The 16,863-nt window shown below is 49.8% G+C and overlaps 1 protein-coding gene across 2 annotated transcripts; it reads left to right on the forward strand.

Moving 5' to 3' along the window:
- The first annotated feature begins 1,581 nt into the window (after positions 1-1,581).
- Positions 1,582-14,038, forward strand: NFATC2IP (nuclear factor of activated T cells 2 interacting protein). Of its 2 annotated transcripts, XM_054714545.1 has the most exons (9): positions 1,582-2,009; positions 2,652-2,724; positions 4,808-4,928; positions 8,263-8,343; positions 8,430-8,616; positions 10,196-10,340; positions 10,460-10,569; positions 11,221-11,307; positions 11,700-14,038. In XM_054714545.1, the coding sequence occupies exons 1-9, from the start codon at positions 1,623-1,625 to the stop codon at positions 11,856-11,858; spliced, it is 1,350 nt and encodes a 449-aa protein (XP_054570520.1). In that variant the 5' UTR covers positions 1,582-1,622; the 3' UTR covers positions 11,859-14,038. The 2 variants fall into 2 exon arrangements, with proteins under 2 accessions (XP_054570520.1, XP_008155914.2); XM_008157692.3 differs by lacking the exon at positions 11,221-11,307.
- The last annotated feature ends 2,825 nt before the right edge of the window (positions 14,039-16,863 follow it).

Here is a 16,863-nt window from a genome sequence, read left to right on the forward strand (position 1 = left end):
GGCACATGCGGGGCTTGCAGGCTCAATCCCCAGTAGGGGGCGTGCAGGAGGCAGCCAATAGATGTTTCTCTCTCCTGGATGGTTCTATTTCTCCCTCTCCCTTCTTCTTTATGAAATCAAGAAAAACATAAAAAAACCCACATGAAAAAATTTTTAAAAAATATATTTTATTGATTTTTTACAGAGAGGAAGGGAGAAGGATAGAGAGCTAGAAACATCGATGAGAGAGAAACATCGACCAGCTGCCTCCTGCACACCCCCCACGGGGGATGTGCCCGCAACCAATGTACATGCCCTTGACCAGAATCGAACCTGGGACCTTTCAGTCCGCAGACCGACGCTCTATCCACTGAGCCAAACCGGTTTCGGCACCACATGAAAATTTTTAAAAAAGAGTTAACCAGTGAATGCATAAATAAGTGGAACAACAAATTGATGTTTCTTTCACTCTCTAAAATCAATCAATAAAAATTAAAATTAAAAATATTTAAGCTCCTTCCCTTTCCTAATTACACTGAACCTTTTTTCTGACAAAGGCCATTTGGATATATATAACATCACTAGAGGCCCGGTGCATGGGTGTGTGTGTGTGTGTGTGTGTGTGTCCCACAGCCCAGCCTGCACCCTCTCCAATCTGGGACCCCTTGAGGGATGTCTGACTGCCCGGGATCGGGCCTAAATGGGAAGTCGGACATCCCTCTCACAATCCAGGACTGCTGGCTCCCAACCGCTCGCCTGCCTGCCTGCCTGCCTGATTGCCCCTAACTGCTTCTGCCTGCCAGCCTGATCGACGCCTAACTGCTCCCTGCTGGCCCCATTACCCCTAACTGTCCTCCCCTGCAGGCCTGGTCGCCCCCAACTGCCCTCCCCTGCTGGCCAGGTAACCCCTAACTGCCCTCCCTTGCCAGCCTGGTCGCCCCCAACTGCTCTTCCCTGGAGGCCTGGTCCACCCCAACTGCCCTCCCCTGAAGGCCTGATTGCCCACAACTGCCCTCCCCTGCAGGCCATCTTGTGGTGGCCATCTTGTGTCCACATGGGGGCAGCCATCTTTGACCACATGGGGGCGGCCACCTTGTGTGTTGTAATGATGGTCAATTTGCATATTACTCTTTTATTAGATAGGAGGATTCCAGGGCCATACAAAATTAACAATCTAAAAACTAGCTTGATATATGTGATCATTTAATTAACTCACCCCTAATGCCTTGGCAGGGCCCGACCAAATGATTTCCCCCGTCTTATATTCCCCACGCCTAGTAGTGCTTGAAGACTACAGTTCCCAGCATGCCTGGTTCCACCAAACAGGAAAACGGAAGTCTTTAATGGGCGGGACTGGGAGAGGTTTGAAAGAGAGGCAGCCCAGCCAATGGGTGATCCCGGTAGAATTTAAGCCTACACTAATTACCTCAAGGCTCATTGGAATCTCTGGCGCCTTGGTTTCAGTGGTGGATGTGTGATGGACGGGTGAAGGGACCACTGAAAGGGCAGGAAGGCGGGTCTAGAGCGTATGGGCGGGAGGAGTGATGACTAGCAGGCGGTTCCGCCAATGAACGGCGGAACTCGCGGGAGGGGGCCGGGCGAATAACCTAGAGGTGGGCGACTTTAGCGGTGGGGTCAGTGCCATGGCGGAGCCGGTGAGGAAACGGGGCCGGCGCTCCAGAGGCGGCGGTGTCGGCCGAGGAACTCGGGGGGCCCGGGGCCGGCGACCTGGCGCCCAGCGGTGTCCAGCCCGGCGCTCCGTGGAGACGGTGCTTGTGGACTTGGTCAGCGACAGTGATGAGGAAATCTTGGAGGTTTCAACGGCGCGTGGCTCCGCGGACCCGGTCGAAGTCTCGCTCCCGGAGTCCCCCGTGCCGGTCGCGCCCCCCGACAACCGGGACGACAGCGACAGTGACAGCGAAGGGGCGGACGCACGGCCGGCTGGAGCCCCTCCGCCCCTGGTCCGGCGGCGGCGGCGGCTGCTGCTGGATCCGGGGGAGGCACCGGCGGTTCCGGTGTACTCCGAGAAGGTGTAGCGGTTCCCGGGGGGCTGGCGCAGGAGGGCTGGGTTGGAGTACTGAGGGTAGGTTTGGGGGTGTTCTTGGAGGCAGCGAGAGGCAGGGTTCCTGGGGTTTCTGCAGCCCGGGGAGGTGAAGGGGTTGGAAGTGTGCAGGGATTGGGATTCCCGTCGGGGGCGTAGAGAGGCTATGGGGCTGGCATCCCCGAGGAGGGTCTGGGGCTGGAATTTGGGGCATGTTCGATTTTGAGGTTGGAGCCCATTGCTAAGGATCCAGGAAGCTGGGGTGTTGGGGGCTGGGGGTTATAGAAGTTCGGAGAGAACTGGGGGCTCCAGGAGCCTGGGGTCCCCGGGTGGTCGATGAGCTAGGGGGCTGGGATTCCTAGGATTCTAAGATAGCGGGATGGCTGGCAACCTAGTACAAAGGTAGAACTAAACCTGCACCCTCAGAGGGCCCCGGGAAAGGACGTGTGGGGGTCAGCGCATAACAATTGTGGATCCTGGGAAAGCCCCGAGTCCCGCAAGCAGGCTGTGGTGTCTGTATCCTTAGGGAGGACTTGGGAGCTGAAGGAGGCCTGGGTGTGAGGGAAGAATTACCCCTTTTTCCCTTTCAGCGGAGGGAGGGCTTGGGGCTGATCCACGTTTGTCTTCGCAGGTGAAGAGCAGCCTCCAGCTCATCCCAGATCACCTGCCCCTCCTGAAACTCTGTCCCCCAGGGGCTGAGGAAGGTAAGGAAGGGCTTCCGGGGAGAGGCCAGGGACGGAGTAGGAGAGATGGCTCCTGCATCCCAGCCAGAAAAATGCTCCAGTCTGGGAAGGAGCTGGCTTGTTCATCAGAAGGCACAGGAAGTGCTCTCAAACCGCCCTTCTAACAACTCCAGTAGGGCACACAGATTTCCCGGCGCCTCCCTGGAGATTCTGGCTCTGCCGTCTTGGGGACAAGGGAGGGGGAGGGGATGAGAATCGGTAACCTTGTTACATCTGCAGAGTTCCTTGGGAACACTCTGGAGCGAGCAGGATGTTCCTTGAATCTTATCAGGGCCGCCCAGCCTTCATCCTCCCCCAGTGATGCGATTTTTGCAACCCATCCAAGGGCAATGACTGGGAATCACGTTTAATAAGGGAGCGATCCAGTGGGCAATTTCAGATCTAGGGCCAAGACTTCTATACTGTGAGAGAGTATGGTCGGGTGAAGAGCTGATTTAGGAACTAGCCGGTCTGGGTTTGTAATTTTTTTTTTTTTTTTTGGGGGGGGGGGTCTGGTTTTGAATCCCAGCTCTACTCATTAGCTGAGTGGCCTTGGGCAAGTTCATCTCTCAACGCTTTAATTTCCTCCTCAGGAAAATGGAGATAATAGTGGGCCTATGTCAAAGGATGTTAGGGGGAATTAACTAAAGAGAACATCTCGGAAGCCCTCTCTTGGGCTTCATGTACAGTTCAGGACAGTATCTGGCGTGTAGAAATGCTATGTAAATGTACCTTCTTCCTTGCTCCTCAAAATGTGGGCCCAGCTTGAGCCCCAGTGCGTGGGAAGCACACCAGCCCCATACTCAAAATGTGGGCCCGAGGATGTTGGCCACCCCCTGAGGGCTTGTCGGAAATGCAGACTCTCAGGCCGCTGGCAGCTGCCACATTTAGCTCGGACACGGTTTCTTAACAGCAGCACTACTGACACGGGCTGGGTGATTCTCGGTTGTGGGGCTGCAATGTGCATTGCAGGGTATTTAGCAGCACCCTGATCTCCTACCCAGGAGATACCAGTGTCGCAGCCCAAACCCCTCCCCCTTGCATTGTGGCAACCAAAATCTTCTCTAGATAATTGCCACATATCCTCTGGGAGGCAGAATTGCCTCTGATTGAGAACCACTGATCTCGGAACTATCATCATTGTTTTGTTTTCAGAGTATTAGTCTTTATAGTTAATGATGGCCTTTTATTGGTGGCACGCAGGTAGAAAAGAGCTCTATTCTAGAATAATACCTGGTTTCTGATCATTTCACAATGCATACAAATACTGAATTATGTTCTACATCCGAAACTAATGTTATCCGTCAATTATACCTCAATAACAAAGGGAAAAATACCTAGTTCACTTTTACAAGGAATTAAGTGATGGAAAGACAGTTACTAAAATAACAACGCAAAGAGATATGGCAAAATGTGATGACACTCATGGATAACATTTGAGAAACATGGGCTTAGCGGGTCTGTACTCCTTTTTTCTTTACCTCATTCCCTGCTTGCCCCAATGCCCCACTCACATAGTCTCTCTGCCCACCAAATTGAGTGCAGGAAGAAAATGGGAACATTTTAAAATATCATACTGTGACAACATCTATTTTAATGTACGTGTTACAATATACATAATAGTATGTGCATGTGTACTAATAGTATACTCATAGCATTAAGTAGTATCATAGCAGTACTAAATGTATACTTTCTGGGTTGTGTGCTTGGTGTTTCTTACATGTGGGGTACGTGTGATCACAAGGGGAGAACACTGCTGCAGCGGCAGCGGGCCACACCTGCCACGGTGTCTCACGCCTCATGTCGCACTCACGAGGCTCGGACACGCTCCTGCTCTGATCTTTCAGACTCCAGCTCCTGCTTTTCTCTGAGTTAAGCGTTTCCTTTTTGACCCACGCCCCCTGAGCACTTCCACAGGATTGTGATGGAGTCCTGGAGTCCTGTGGTGCTCCCTCAGTCTGCTCCTTCCTGAGGACTTCCTGAAGCCCCTGACTTGTGTCTCCTCTCCTTGGCCTCTTGCTGCCCTCTCTGGGCTAACCCTTTATACTCTCTCCTCTGTCCCCAGAGGGGGATATGGCGGACTCTAGCAGTCCCCATGCTGAGGATCTCCCAGGCCCAGACTCTCCCTGGAAGAAGAAGCTGAGGAGCAAGGCTGAGGAAGAAGAAGAGAGAAGGACGGTGTCTCTGTGAGTGAGGCTGGGCGCTGAGCCTTAGGAGCGGGAAGGGATGGGAGGGGTAGGCTGAGCCAAGCAGGGCCCTTGGGTGGCTCCGGAAGGGTAAGGAGAAGGGATGGAAGGAGTCTGAGGCTCAGGGGAGGAGTGAAGCTCTTGGGGGAAGAGGTGGGCCCACGAGAGATGGCGGTGAACCTTCAGGGCCGCCTATGGGAGTGGAGTGCTTTTTCTTTGTGTCTGCGACCGTGGTAACGCAGGGGTGAAGGGTGCGGCCCTGTGGCTCACACCCAGCCAGCTGCCTGTAACTGTCCTCCCACTGCTGCCCTTCCCTCTGCTGTAAAGTGGGGAGAACAGTGGTGCCTGTCAGGATTTTTCCGTAGAGTAATACTTGGCGCCCTGGCTGGTTGCCTTAGTCAGTTGGGCATCGCACCAAGAAGTCACAGGTTGATTCCTGATCCAGGCACATGTCTGGGTTGTAGGCTCGATCCCCACTAGGGGGCGTGCAAAAAGCAGCTGATCAGTGGCTCCCTCTCATTGACGTTTCTGTCTCTCCCCTCCATCTCTCTCTAAAATCAATAAAAACATATTTTTAAATAAATCTTTATTGTTCAGATTATTACAATTGTTTCTCCTTTTGCCCCCCCCATATCTCCCCACCACCCGGTTCCCACCCCCCCTCTGCCCTTACCTCTCCACGTTGTCCTTATCCATAGGTGTATGATTTTTGTCCAGTCTCTTCCCGTACCCCCCACACAGACACCCCTTTCCCCCTGAGAATTATCAATCCACTCCCATTCTATGCCTCTGATTCTATTATGTTCCTTAAGAACAGTTTATTCTGTTCCTTAAGATTTTTAATTCACTTGATTTTTAGGATCACTTGTTGATAGATATGTATTTGTTGTTCATAATTTTTATCTTTACTTTTTTCTTCTTTTTCCTCTTTTTAAAGAATACCTTTCAGCATTTCATATAATACTGGTTTGGTGGTGATGAACTTCTTTAGCTTTTTCTTATCTGTGAAGCTCTTTATCTGCCCTTCAATTCTGAATGATAGCTTTGCTGGGTAGAGTAATCTTAGTTGTAGGTTCTTGCTATTCATCACTTTGAATATTTCTTGCCACTCCCGTCTGGCCTGCATAGTTTCTGTTGAGAAATTAGCTGACAGTCGTATGGGTGCTCCCTTGTAGGTAACTAACTGTTTTTCTCTTGCTGCTTGTAAGATTCTCTCTTTGTCTTTTGCTCTTGGCATTTTAATTATGATGTGTCTTGGTGTGGTCCTCTTTGGATTCCTCTTGTTTGGGGTTCTGTGCGCTTCCTGAACTTGTAAGTCTATTTCTTTCACCAGGTGGGGGAAGTTTTCTGTCATTATTTCTTCAAATAGGTTTTCGGTATCTTGCTCTCTCTCTTCTTCTGGCATCCCAAAAATTCGGATATTGGTACGCTTAAAGCCGTCCCAGAGGCTCCTTACGCTATCCTCACACTTTTGGATTCTTCTTTTTTTCCGCCTCTCTGGTTGGGTGTTTTTCTCTTCCTCATATTCCAGATCTTTGGTTTGACTCTTCGGATACGGTGGTCTACAGTTGAGTGTCAGTATATTCTTTATTTCAGACAGTTGTATGCATAATTTCTGACTGGTCCTTTTCCATTTTTTTTGGTATTCTCATTAAGGTCCTTGAAGGTCTCTTCAAGTTTCTCAGCGGTTTTTAGAAGATTCTTGAGTAACCTTATAAATGTGGTTCTGAACACTGTGTTGTCCATTAGTTTGCTTTCCTCTATCTCTCCTACTCGTGACATACTTTGGTGTCTCCGCATTTTGGCTGCCTCCCTGTGTTGATGGAGTGGCTTTGTGTGGTCAGTGACCTATAGGGGCCAGTAGCTGAGCTTCCCCAATCACTCTAGGTGGTCGCTCTTGGTACACCCCTTTGTGGGCTGAGTGGAAAGTCTTGATGTAGTTAAAAGCCTTGATTGCTGTTGGTACACTGGGAGGAATTGACCTCCAGGCCAATTGGCTGTGAGGACCTGCTGTGTCTATAACGGAAGAATTGCTGTGCTGGAGACACAGTAGGGCTTTGGTGCTCACTGAGTCTGCCTCTTGAATGTGTCCCTTATGAGAGTGGTTGAAATCTGGTGTCGTCCACACCAACCACTAGATACCCTAGTGTCTAGATCTCCAATGGGGTGCAGGTCTGAGGCCTCCCAGCAGGAGCTACAGCAAGAGCTACAGTTTTCTCCTCTTTGCTTGGGCGGTTTTGGAGCAGTCTGACTGGAGCTGCAGTTAATTTGGTTGAGCTGCCACAGAACAGGCCATTTATATGTAAAAGCCGCTGTGTGGAGCCTGGGCGGGTTTGTAGAATGTGCGGGGCGGGGTCTCAGGGCGGGGCGGGGTCTCAGGGCGTCACTAGGCTGGGGCGTGGCCAACAGCGATGGCTGCCGTCAGCTGTCTCTGCCTTTCCGCGTTTCCAAGTCCCCGTGTCCCGCGCTCCAGCGCATCAAACCCTGATTGCTGGGTGCACCTCTGCAGAAAAGTCACTCTCACTCTCCGACCGATGGCCGAGAGTCCAGCTTCTCCCCATAGGTGTCTGGGTCCCCCACGTGTCCCCAGAAACTGGAGTTCAGAGTGATCGGGAGCTTGTCTCCCTTCGGTTTGAAGAAAAGCCGCGCGCCCAGTTGCCCGCCGCCAGCCCGCTTCGCGCGCCTCCGTACCTCAGCTTTTCAGCGTTTGTGTTCCTTTCTCTTCTTAGTTGTAAATCTACCACTCAGCCAGCTTTCTCGTGGTTCTGGGTGGTAGACGTTTTGTTTTTTAGTTGTATTTTTGAAATTGTGCGAGGCGGCAGTTTAGTTGTTTAACTTTGCTGCCATCTTGGCTAATAAAAACATATTAATAAAAAGAAAAGTTAACACTGGTGTATAGTAAGTGCTCGGAAGTGATTACCATAAGAGTTAGGCATTGTCGCCCTGGCCGGTGTGGCCTGCTTGGAGTGTATTCACCGAAAGATCGCCGTTCCATTCCAGTCAGGGTACAGGCCCAGGGTGCAGGTTTTGTCCCCAGTCAGGGTGCTCAGTGCCCCCCCCCCAACCCCACCCACCACCTTCCTCTAAAATCAATAAACATATCCTCGGGTGAGGATTAGGGGGGAAAAGAGGCATTTTCTTCTGTATAAAAATGTTACTCAGGTCTTCCAGTCCTTTCCCCTCTTTGTCTTCAGTAAGGTGGGTGCTATGGAAGGTGTTCCCTCTTGCTTCTCTGACTCCCCCTCTGTAGCCCATGAGGAGGGGGCCCATGAGGAGGGCTGTGAGACTGGGGTCTCTCCCCTTCCTCCATCTTGCCTTTCTCGTCTCTCTGCAGGTCTCAGGACACCTCTCCTGTGCCCTCACCTCTGCCAAGGACCAAGAGCAGAAAACATTCTCGAGCTCTCCAGAAGTTAAGGTGCCAGGGGCAGGAGGCCGGCTGGGGAGGAGAGGGTCAGTGTGGAGGCCCCACCCCAGCTGACCCAAAGCCCTTTCCCACCTCAGGGAGGTGAACAAGCGCCTCCAGGATCTTCGCTCCTGCCTGAGTCCCAAGCAGCGTCAGGGCCAGGACCCCCTGAGCCAAGACGATGAGGTGGTCCTTTTGGAGGGGCCCGTTCTCCCAAGGAGCCCTCGACGCTTCCAGCTCAAAGTCCGGTGCCGTGCTGACCTGATCAGATTGCCCGTCACCATGGTAAGCGCGCGCAGGGCCTGGGGGAGGAAGGTCCCAGGAGAGGCCGTGGTCAGGCAGAGGGGACTGTCTTTCTTTGCCCAGCCTGCTCTTTGAGGCTCCATGACTTTGTGCTCACTATTCCCTCTGTCCGGATTGTCTTTTATTATCGCTCCCCTTTCTGGCAAAATTTCCACCCAGGAAAAGGGATGGAAGGAGTCCTGAGGCTAAGCATCCTAAGGAGCTTTACTTGGCAGCCCCCTTCCCAGGATATGTGTCCTTCCCTCCTTCCTTCCCTCAGACCCTGCGCTTTTCTCTGACTTCGTGCTCTCACTACGGTAGACACGCAGACTCTCAGGCGTGCTCAGCTCCCCCACCTGCCTAGTGACGGCTACTCTTTTTGTAAGGATGACTCCACCCAAAAATAAGAATGATAACAGCAAGGAGCCATAGCCATGCATTGGCAAGCAGCTAAGCCGGAGCTTGCAAACTGCAGCCCTGGCCTTGTCAACAGAGCATCTTCCTTTTCTACCTGCAGAGTGCCTTTAAAGCTTAGGAGTTTACAGCAACAACAACAGAAAAGCCCTACCCAGTTTGGCTCAGTGGATAGAGCGTTGGTCCTTGGACTTAAGGATTGCTGGTTCGATTCCGATCAAGGGCACGTATCTGGGTTGGAGGCTCGATTCCCAGCCCGGTCAGGGCTTGTGCAGGAGGCAGCCAATCCATGTGTCTCTCTGACATCGATGTTTCTCTCTCTGTCTCTCCCTCTCCCTTCCACTCTAAAAACCAATGGAAAAATATTCTTGGGTGAGGATTAACAAAAAGCAAATACACAAACAAAAAAACAGGATTGGTTGCCAGCCTTTGCAGTAGGTGATTTCATGCAAAGGTCTGGATGTCTGGCTTCTCTCTCTTTTTTAAAAAAAAAAATATATATTTTATTGATTTTTTTACAGAGAGGAATAGAGAGCCAGAAACATCGATGAGAGAGAAACATCAATGAGAGAGAAACATCGATCAGCTGCCTCCTGCACACCCCCTATTGGGGATGTGCCCGAACGCAACCAAGTTACATGCCCTTGACTGGAATCGAACCCGGGACCTTTCAGTCCGCAGGCCAATGCTCTATCCACTGAGCCAAACCGGTTTCGGCTATCTGGCTTCTCTTAAATAGGAAGACATAGTCACGGGCAACATCGATCTGCTGCCTCCTGTACTCCACCTGCCGGGGTTGAGCCTGAAACCCAGACATGTGTCCTGACGGGGAAATCAAACCAGCAGCCTTTGGTGCATGGGACAACACCCAGCCAACTGAGCCACCCTGGCCAGGCCTCGGCTGGCCTGCTTAATGGGGCATGTGAGCTCCGCTTTGCTGCAATCCGCACCCTCCCCTTTTTCCTCCTAACCCGTGGTTGCTTCATTTCTTTGTGTTACTTGCCCAAACCTTTATTGACATGATTTTATTCTGTATTTTCCCAGGTAAATATGACGCAACTCCCAGCTGAGGATCTCGAGTAGCAAAGGCCGCAAACTTGTGTTGGGGGGCGGTGAGATGGGGACTTCAAGGCAGGAAGGCCTCCTTGCTTCTTATCTCCTTCCCCAGTCGGAGCCCCTACAGAGTGTGGTGGACCACATGGCCACCCATCTCGGGGTGTCCCCAAGCAGGATCCTCTTGCTCTTTGGAGAGACAGAGCTGTCCCCTACCGCCACCCCCAGGACCCTAAAGCTTGGAGTGGCTGACATCATTGGTGAGAGGAGGGCAGGGAGGTGGAGCTGGAGGAGGCTTTTGCTACAGGGAGGGGATCAAAGGGAAGGCCGGGGTGGGGGGCTTGCGTCCAGCCCCAGCGCCCTGATCCTGCCTCCACAGACTGTGTGGTGCTGGCGAGCTCCCCCGAGGCAGCAGAGACCGCCCACCTGCTCCAGCTGCGCGTGCAGGGGAAGGAGAAGCACCAGACGCTGCAGGTCTCGCTGTCCCGAGTGAGTGGGAGACATGGCTCCCCGCGCCCCTCACCCTTCCTCTGCCTCCTCTCTTGGCAGTTAACTGCGGATGGATTCCTTCTAGTCCTGATTTGCTGGACTCTGCCCTCCCTGGCCTTGGGTTCCCGCCCATCCTAGAGAGTGGGAAAGGCCCATCATTCAACTTCCCTCCCCCTTCTGCTGGAAACCTCTGCTCTAGTCTCCTGTCTCCTTCCAGTTAAAATAGAAAGGACTTTGGACAGTAACCACTAAAATCCATCAAAATAACAAATTAAGGCCACACTCGTAAGTGACATTGAGGGCACTGAATTTCACAACAACCTTATGGGAAAGTAGTTACCCTCATTTAACAAACAAGGGAATTGAGGTCTAGGGAGGTGGGTGACTTGCTGTATTAGTGTCCTAGGGTTGCTGTAACAAACTACCACAAACTGAGAGGCTTAGAACAGCAGAATGCATTCTGTCACAGTTCTGGGGGGTAGAAATCGGGAGGTAGAAGGCGCCAGCAGGTCACGCCCCCTGAGACTTCGTAGGATCCTCCTTGCCTCTTCCAGTTGACCCTTGGTGTTCCCCGACTTGCCCTGCCTCACTGCAGTCTGCCTCTGTTGTCACATGGCTTCTCCCTGGATGTCTGTTTTCTCTTCTTACAAGGACACCGGTCATGTTGCATTAGTGCCCACCCTAATCCAGAATGACCTCATCTTAACTTGGTTACATCTGCGAAGGCCCTACTTCCAAGTAAGGTCACATTCACACCTCCCAGGGGGTAGGACCACAAGGTACCTTTTTGGAGGGGACACAGTTCAAACTGTAACACTTGCCTAAGGACACACATCCAGTCTAGGGGGAGAGCCTGCCTCCAGCGCCATCATTCTCACTCTGGAGTCATCGAGATGTTTGCCTCCAGGGGTAGGTGGGGAGACTTGGAGAACCTGCCTGACGCCTCGCCGCCGTCCTACGCTGTGGGCTCTGTGGCCTGGTTCCCTAGAGAGGAACCAACTCTCCTGGCTTCTTTGTTCACTCGCACTCCCCTCCAAAGGCAGGACTTTACTTGTCCCCTTGTCCTCCCTGTCCCAGTCCTCTGTCCCTACGAGTTCTTCCATTTACATCAGCTTTTCCTGTCTCTCCAGGACTCTCCTCTCAAGACCCTCATGTCCCACTACGAGGAGGCCATGGGACTCTCCGGCCACAAGCTCTCCTTCTTCTTTGATGGGACAAAGCTTTCGGGCAAGGAGCTGCCGGCTGATCTGGGCATGGAATCCGGGGACCTCATTGAGGTCTGGGGCTGAAACCCCACTCCCTGTTGGGAGGCCCTCCTGGGACCCCACTACTGGACCTGGATGACAGCTGTCCTGTGGCCCGGAAGGGCTAGCGGAAGCTGAGGTAGAACTCACCTTTAAGCGGAAGCAAAACCGAGGCTCGGTATTTGCCCCCTCTCCTGTTGACTAGTTTCACACTGTTAGTGCCCTGCTGAGTTGTGCTTGTCATTGCTGCCGGGGTGCACTGTGGCTCCATGCACATGGTGTGCTGAGCTTTGCGACCCCCCGCTGGGACATCCCCCCCCCCCCCTTTTCACTTCCACCATCACCCTTTCCTTCACTGGACTGCTCATGTTTGAAGAGGGAGTGGAAATAAATGAGGGTTGAGAATGGGATTCCAGCCCTGGGATTGACGCCACCTAGGACAGCAGTGGCGTAGTGTCATTTGGGGATAGGTGGTGAGGTTTGCTTGAGGCACACACGCAGGAAAAGAAATGATCCAGCTCACACAGGCAGGAGCTTAGCGCAGGCAGACGGGGCTACTCAGTGAAGGATCTCGAAGGTTCTCGGCCTTGGAGTCCAGCGCACCCAGGTCCTTTAGAGCCCCTTCCTGCGGCGCACACATTGTTGAGGGCATAACTGAGCACAGGAAGCCTTTGTTTTGGACCTCAGGTCCTAGTCCATGCAAGGATCTCATGAGGGCCCTGGTTTCATGGCTTTTCTCCCTTCACGCCATCCTTTCCCATAAGCACCCACTCTAGGATGTCGATTACCTGTCTCTGAATATGAATGTATCCTTGTAAACGCAGTGCCGCACATGTGAATACCCTTCTTATGTACGTGGTGTGCTGTGATCTGTGCGGCTCCTTTTCTCACCCAACACGTGTTGCTTGTTTTACATCGACCTCGTTGCTTTGAACAGCTCTGCGACATTCCACAGTGGGCGTCGCCCGTGTGTCACGTACGTGTTCACTGGTGGCCCCCTAGGTGACTCCATCCCTCGGTACCTACAACCCCTTGGCACATAGACAAAGCCACGACGAATACCCTGTTGTGTCCCCTTCCACGCTGACGTGGCAAGTTCTCTGGCATAGACACCAGGATGGGTTATGGGCCAGGTTAATTTCTCTGTTCTACCAGAGTTTTCTTTAGATGGTCACTGACCCTCCACTGGTCGCTCCCCATTTCTCCCTCCCACACTGGCACTTTGATTGCCCAGTTCCTCTTTTTGCCAGTCTGCTGGGTATAAAGTGGCACTGTGTTTTAATGACATTCATTTCATTCCCAGGAATTTAGGAAATTTCTTCATGTACCTGTCAGCCTTTCTGGTTTCCCTTTCTGTAAGCTGTTCATTTCTTTGTTTATTCTCAAGAGTTGCTCGTATATTCCTGGGCAGTTGCAAATAACTCAGAATGGCACTTGGGTTTATATATCTAGGAGTGCCCTTTACTGAACGGACATTTTTAATTTTAATTTAGGTGAATGAACTGTTTTGTTGTAATTTGTTGCTCTTTGATTTATTTAAAAGTAGGTAAGATATTTTGCATTTTCTTTTGTTAGCTTACTGGCTCTTCCTTTCTTTCTTCTTCTTTTTTAAAAATATTTTTTATTGTTTTTTACAGAGAGGAAGGGAGAGGAACAGAGAGTTAGAAACATCAGTGAGAGAGAAACATCGATCAGCTGCCTCCTTCACCCCCCCCACTGGGGATGTGCCCGCAACCAAGGTACATGCCCTTGACCGGAATCGAACCTGGGACCCTTCAGTCAGCAGGCTGACACTCTATCCACTGAGCCAAACCGGTCAGGGCCTGGCTCTTCCTTTCACGTGTAGGCCACGAAGTGGGGCTGAAGTCCAGCTGGTGCGCACCGGCACTGGCCGTGGCTGGTGTCTGCCTGCATGGTTACACATTTCTTCTCGTTGGTTGATTCCAGGCTGTACTGGCTGCTAGATAGTGAGGATGACTTTTCAACTATTTAAAATTCACATTTGCATATGAGATCCAAGTCTTATTTTCATTACATAATGAGCCAGTTTCCTCAGTGTCTACTAATAAAGCCATTAATTTTCCACTAGATGTGGTATAATTTTGGCAATAGTGTATCACATTCTTAAAATATTTTTTGTTAGAATGTGGCATTCTTTTGACCTTGTATTGTAGGAAAGAAACCTTTATAACATTTAAATAATATATAATACAGTATAGCTCTCATTTTTTTCAGATCTTTTATGTCTGCTAATAACTGAACACATTAAAATTATATATTCAGTGTGAGCAGAATAAATGGGAATGCATTCCACTTGTGTGTACTTGAGGATTTCTGTCTTTGTGGCCCTCATGGGACCCCCACACAGTCTGTGACTAAGACATTCGTTGTCCCCTCACAGCCATTGTTCCTCCTTCCAGGGTAACAGAGACTTCAGAATGAAGCCAGCACTTCCCAGGCTCCATGCCGCTGGGCGTGGTGGAGTGCTGGTTCAGGCTCGGGGGGTGCCAGGGGTGGAGGGCCGCCAGGTCCAGGATGCGACCATAGTGGGCAGTGCCTGCCCCTCCCTTCGCTTTCTTCCTGGAAGGTGTTAACGAAAAAAAAACATTGAAACCTGTAAAGAATTTTAGTGAGTTTATTTGAGCCAAACTGTCGACATATGCCGGGAAGCAGAACCTCAGTGAATTGAGATAATGCTCCGAAGAATGGTGGGTTACATCTGTATTTATACATTGCCATCAAAGGAGGGACATAGGTGGGTTACATGAAATCCATTGGTGACGGATTAAGGAGGTGGGATAAAGTCAAACGGTGGGAAACCCCTGGGATTGGATAAAAAGTAAAATGATGGACACATACTTAGGTGGGTACAGGAACAATTAACATGATAATGAAGGAATTTGAGGCATCTGTCCTGGCGCCCATCACATTTGGTTGTGCCCCAGGGGCTCCAGCAAAAGAAGGAAGTTACAAGTTACCCAGACATCTCACAGATATGTTATCTTAGAGGCAAAAAGGCAAATGGGCTCAGGAAAGATCTAAGTTGATCTTTGTCAGGGAAAATATCGGCCTAGGACGTGACTGCCCACTATAACCTGTTTGTAGTTAAATATTTAATTTTCAGACCATCTTTTGTGGTTACTTTAGGTCTCTGAGTTTTCAAGACTGCCACACAGGCCTCCCCTGAGCTTGTCAGGTTAGCAGGTGGCTTCTTTCGTTCACACATCCCCCTTTTGGTCATAAATCAATCCAAAGGATGCATTGATGACCAACCTTTTGGTTGGATAATGGAGTCCCACGGTGCTAGGAAGGCTCATTCCTAGGATGTCTCAGTGTCAGCATGTCTTGCTGAACAGGTGGACCACTGGGGATGGGGCAAGACCATAACCTTAGATGGCATTTAAGGTCGAATTACATATATATTTTAAAAAGGCAGGTAAATGGGAGGCAGTCAAATCCTATATGTCCTTGTTAAAAGTATTCTGGATCATTTCTAATTTTTGAGCCACCATGATCCGAGTCTTTTTGCTGTTTGTCTTACGTTTTGCTTTTCTGCATCTAATATAACATTTACATATCATGAACAAAAGTAACAATACTAAACTAATAACACTAATTAGGAACAGAAAATGTCTAATACTAGACAAGGAAAACTCTAAGGGGAACAAGCATCACAGCCAACTGAAACACCCTTTACGTGTATTATCATAATCTTTTATTAAGCTAATTATGTTTTCCTCCTTCATCCACTGTCATTTGTACTTTATGATATGTTTGGCCAAATGAATTAAGACTCTACTATTTCATTATCTAGAAGCTCTAATTTCCTTCTGGCCAGTTAGTTCCCATAAAAATGGCTTCATGGGGAGGAGTTCAATTTCCCAATACATTGGTTTTTCAGTATCAATATTATCACAGATTTTATGAACTTCAGGCAAAGTCATTCTGCCTATAATTTCAGTATTACACCATATTCTAGTATTATTTAATGTAAACTTGGTGATATTACAGTAAAGATTGCTTTTAACCCTTCCCAGCAAAAACGCCCCTTTCCCATATACTATATTGTTACTTGTTGGGGTAGATACAATAAGCCAGGACTGGGTGAATTCAGTATTCCATATGGATTGAGGGCATAACCATTCACTTTTCCAATTTTCACAGACAGTGAGATGGGTTCACATTGTTTATTATTTTTAAACATGGCCCATCTACTTCCCATTGGAAGTATTCTAGTATTATTGAGGATAGTCCTTACGCCAGCCAGTTGAACTACTGGGAATTTTAAGCTTAGGATTTAACTCGCACCTGGGCTTTTATATATAATAATATCGTAGATCACATTTATATATATATATAATAATATCGTAGATCACATTTATATTATATATAATAATATCGTAGATCACATTTCCCATTTAAAATTTTCCAAATTCCTGGGGAACCATATGAGTCCCATAAGTGTCTGGCCTGGGCTTCTGCAGCCACTGTTTCATAGCCACTTAAGATTCCTTGCATTAGCATAGACAACAGGCCCAGTTGAGTTAGGGCACAGGCCCAGTTGAGTTAGGGCACGTTCCCATTGTTGGGTTGGGCATGAGTTTTTATAGTCTGTCAAGCCTGTTCTATCGATTAAACTAAGGCTTTATTGTCTTTCCATGCTGATTCCCACTGTTTTTCCTTCTTCCAGAAACAGCATTCCCTCTAGATGACCTTTTTCTAATGAATGACATTCTTCATTAGCTGCAAGTTCAGCTTGTCCTAGGATACCAAGGCCAGCCCCTGCTCCTCCAAGTATTCCCCTTTTGCTTCTTTTAGGGAGACCAATGCTGTTGGATCCACCAGAAATGTTGTTGCCATTGGGTAGCTATGACTTGGGAGCAGTTAGGGTGTACTGAGTGGAGCCAAAAATGTTGAGTTTCCCATGCCATAGTTAAATGGGTGAAGGAGACCCCCAAATGAGCTAGAGTTTGAGTATTTATAGGGCTCCTCAAACGTCCAGGACACAAGGACGGTGGGGTAATTATAAACATATCTACCCACCAAGTGA

The sequence above is a fragment of the Eptesicus fuscus genome, chromosome 4 (genome assembly GCF_027574615.1).
Source record: "Eptesicus fuscus isolate TK198812 chromosome 4, DD_ASM_mEF_20220401, whole genome shotgun sequence".
Classification (NCBI taxonomy): domain Eukaryota; kingdom Metazoa; phylum Chordata; class Mammalia; order Chiroptera; family Vespertilionidae; genus Eptesicus; species Eptesicus fuscus.

What these genes read in the sequence shown, in the direction of transcription:
- NFATC2IP (XM_054714545.1), top strand. Translation starts at nt 1,623, where the DNA reads ATGGCGGAGCCGGTGAGGAAACGGGGCCGGCGCTCCAGAGGCGGCGGT. An exon ending in TTCCGGTGTACTCCGAGAAG is followed by an intron (nt 2,010 to 2,651) that starts GTGTAGCGGTTC and finishes TTGTCTTCGCAG; the next exon opens with GTGAAGAGCAGCCTCCAGCT. An exon ending in TCCCCCAGGGGCTGAGGAAG is followed by an intron (nt 2,725 to 4,807) that starts GTAAGGAAGGGC and finishes CTCTGTCCCCAG; the next exon opens with AGGGGGATATGGCGGACTCT.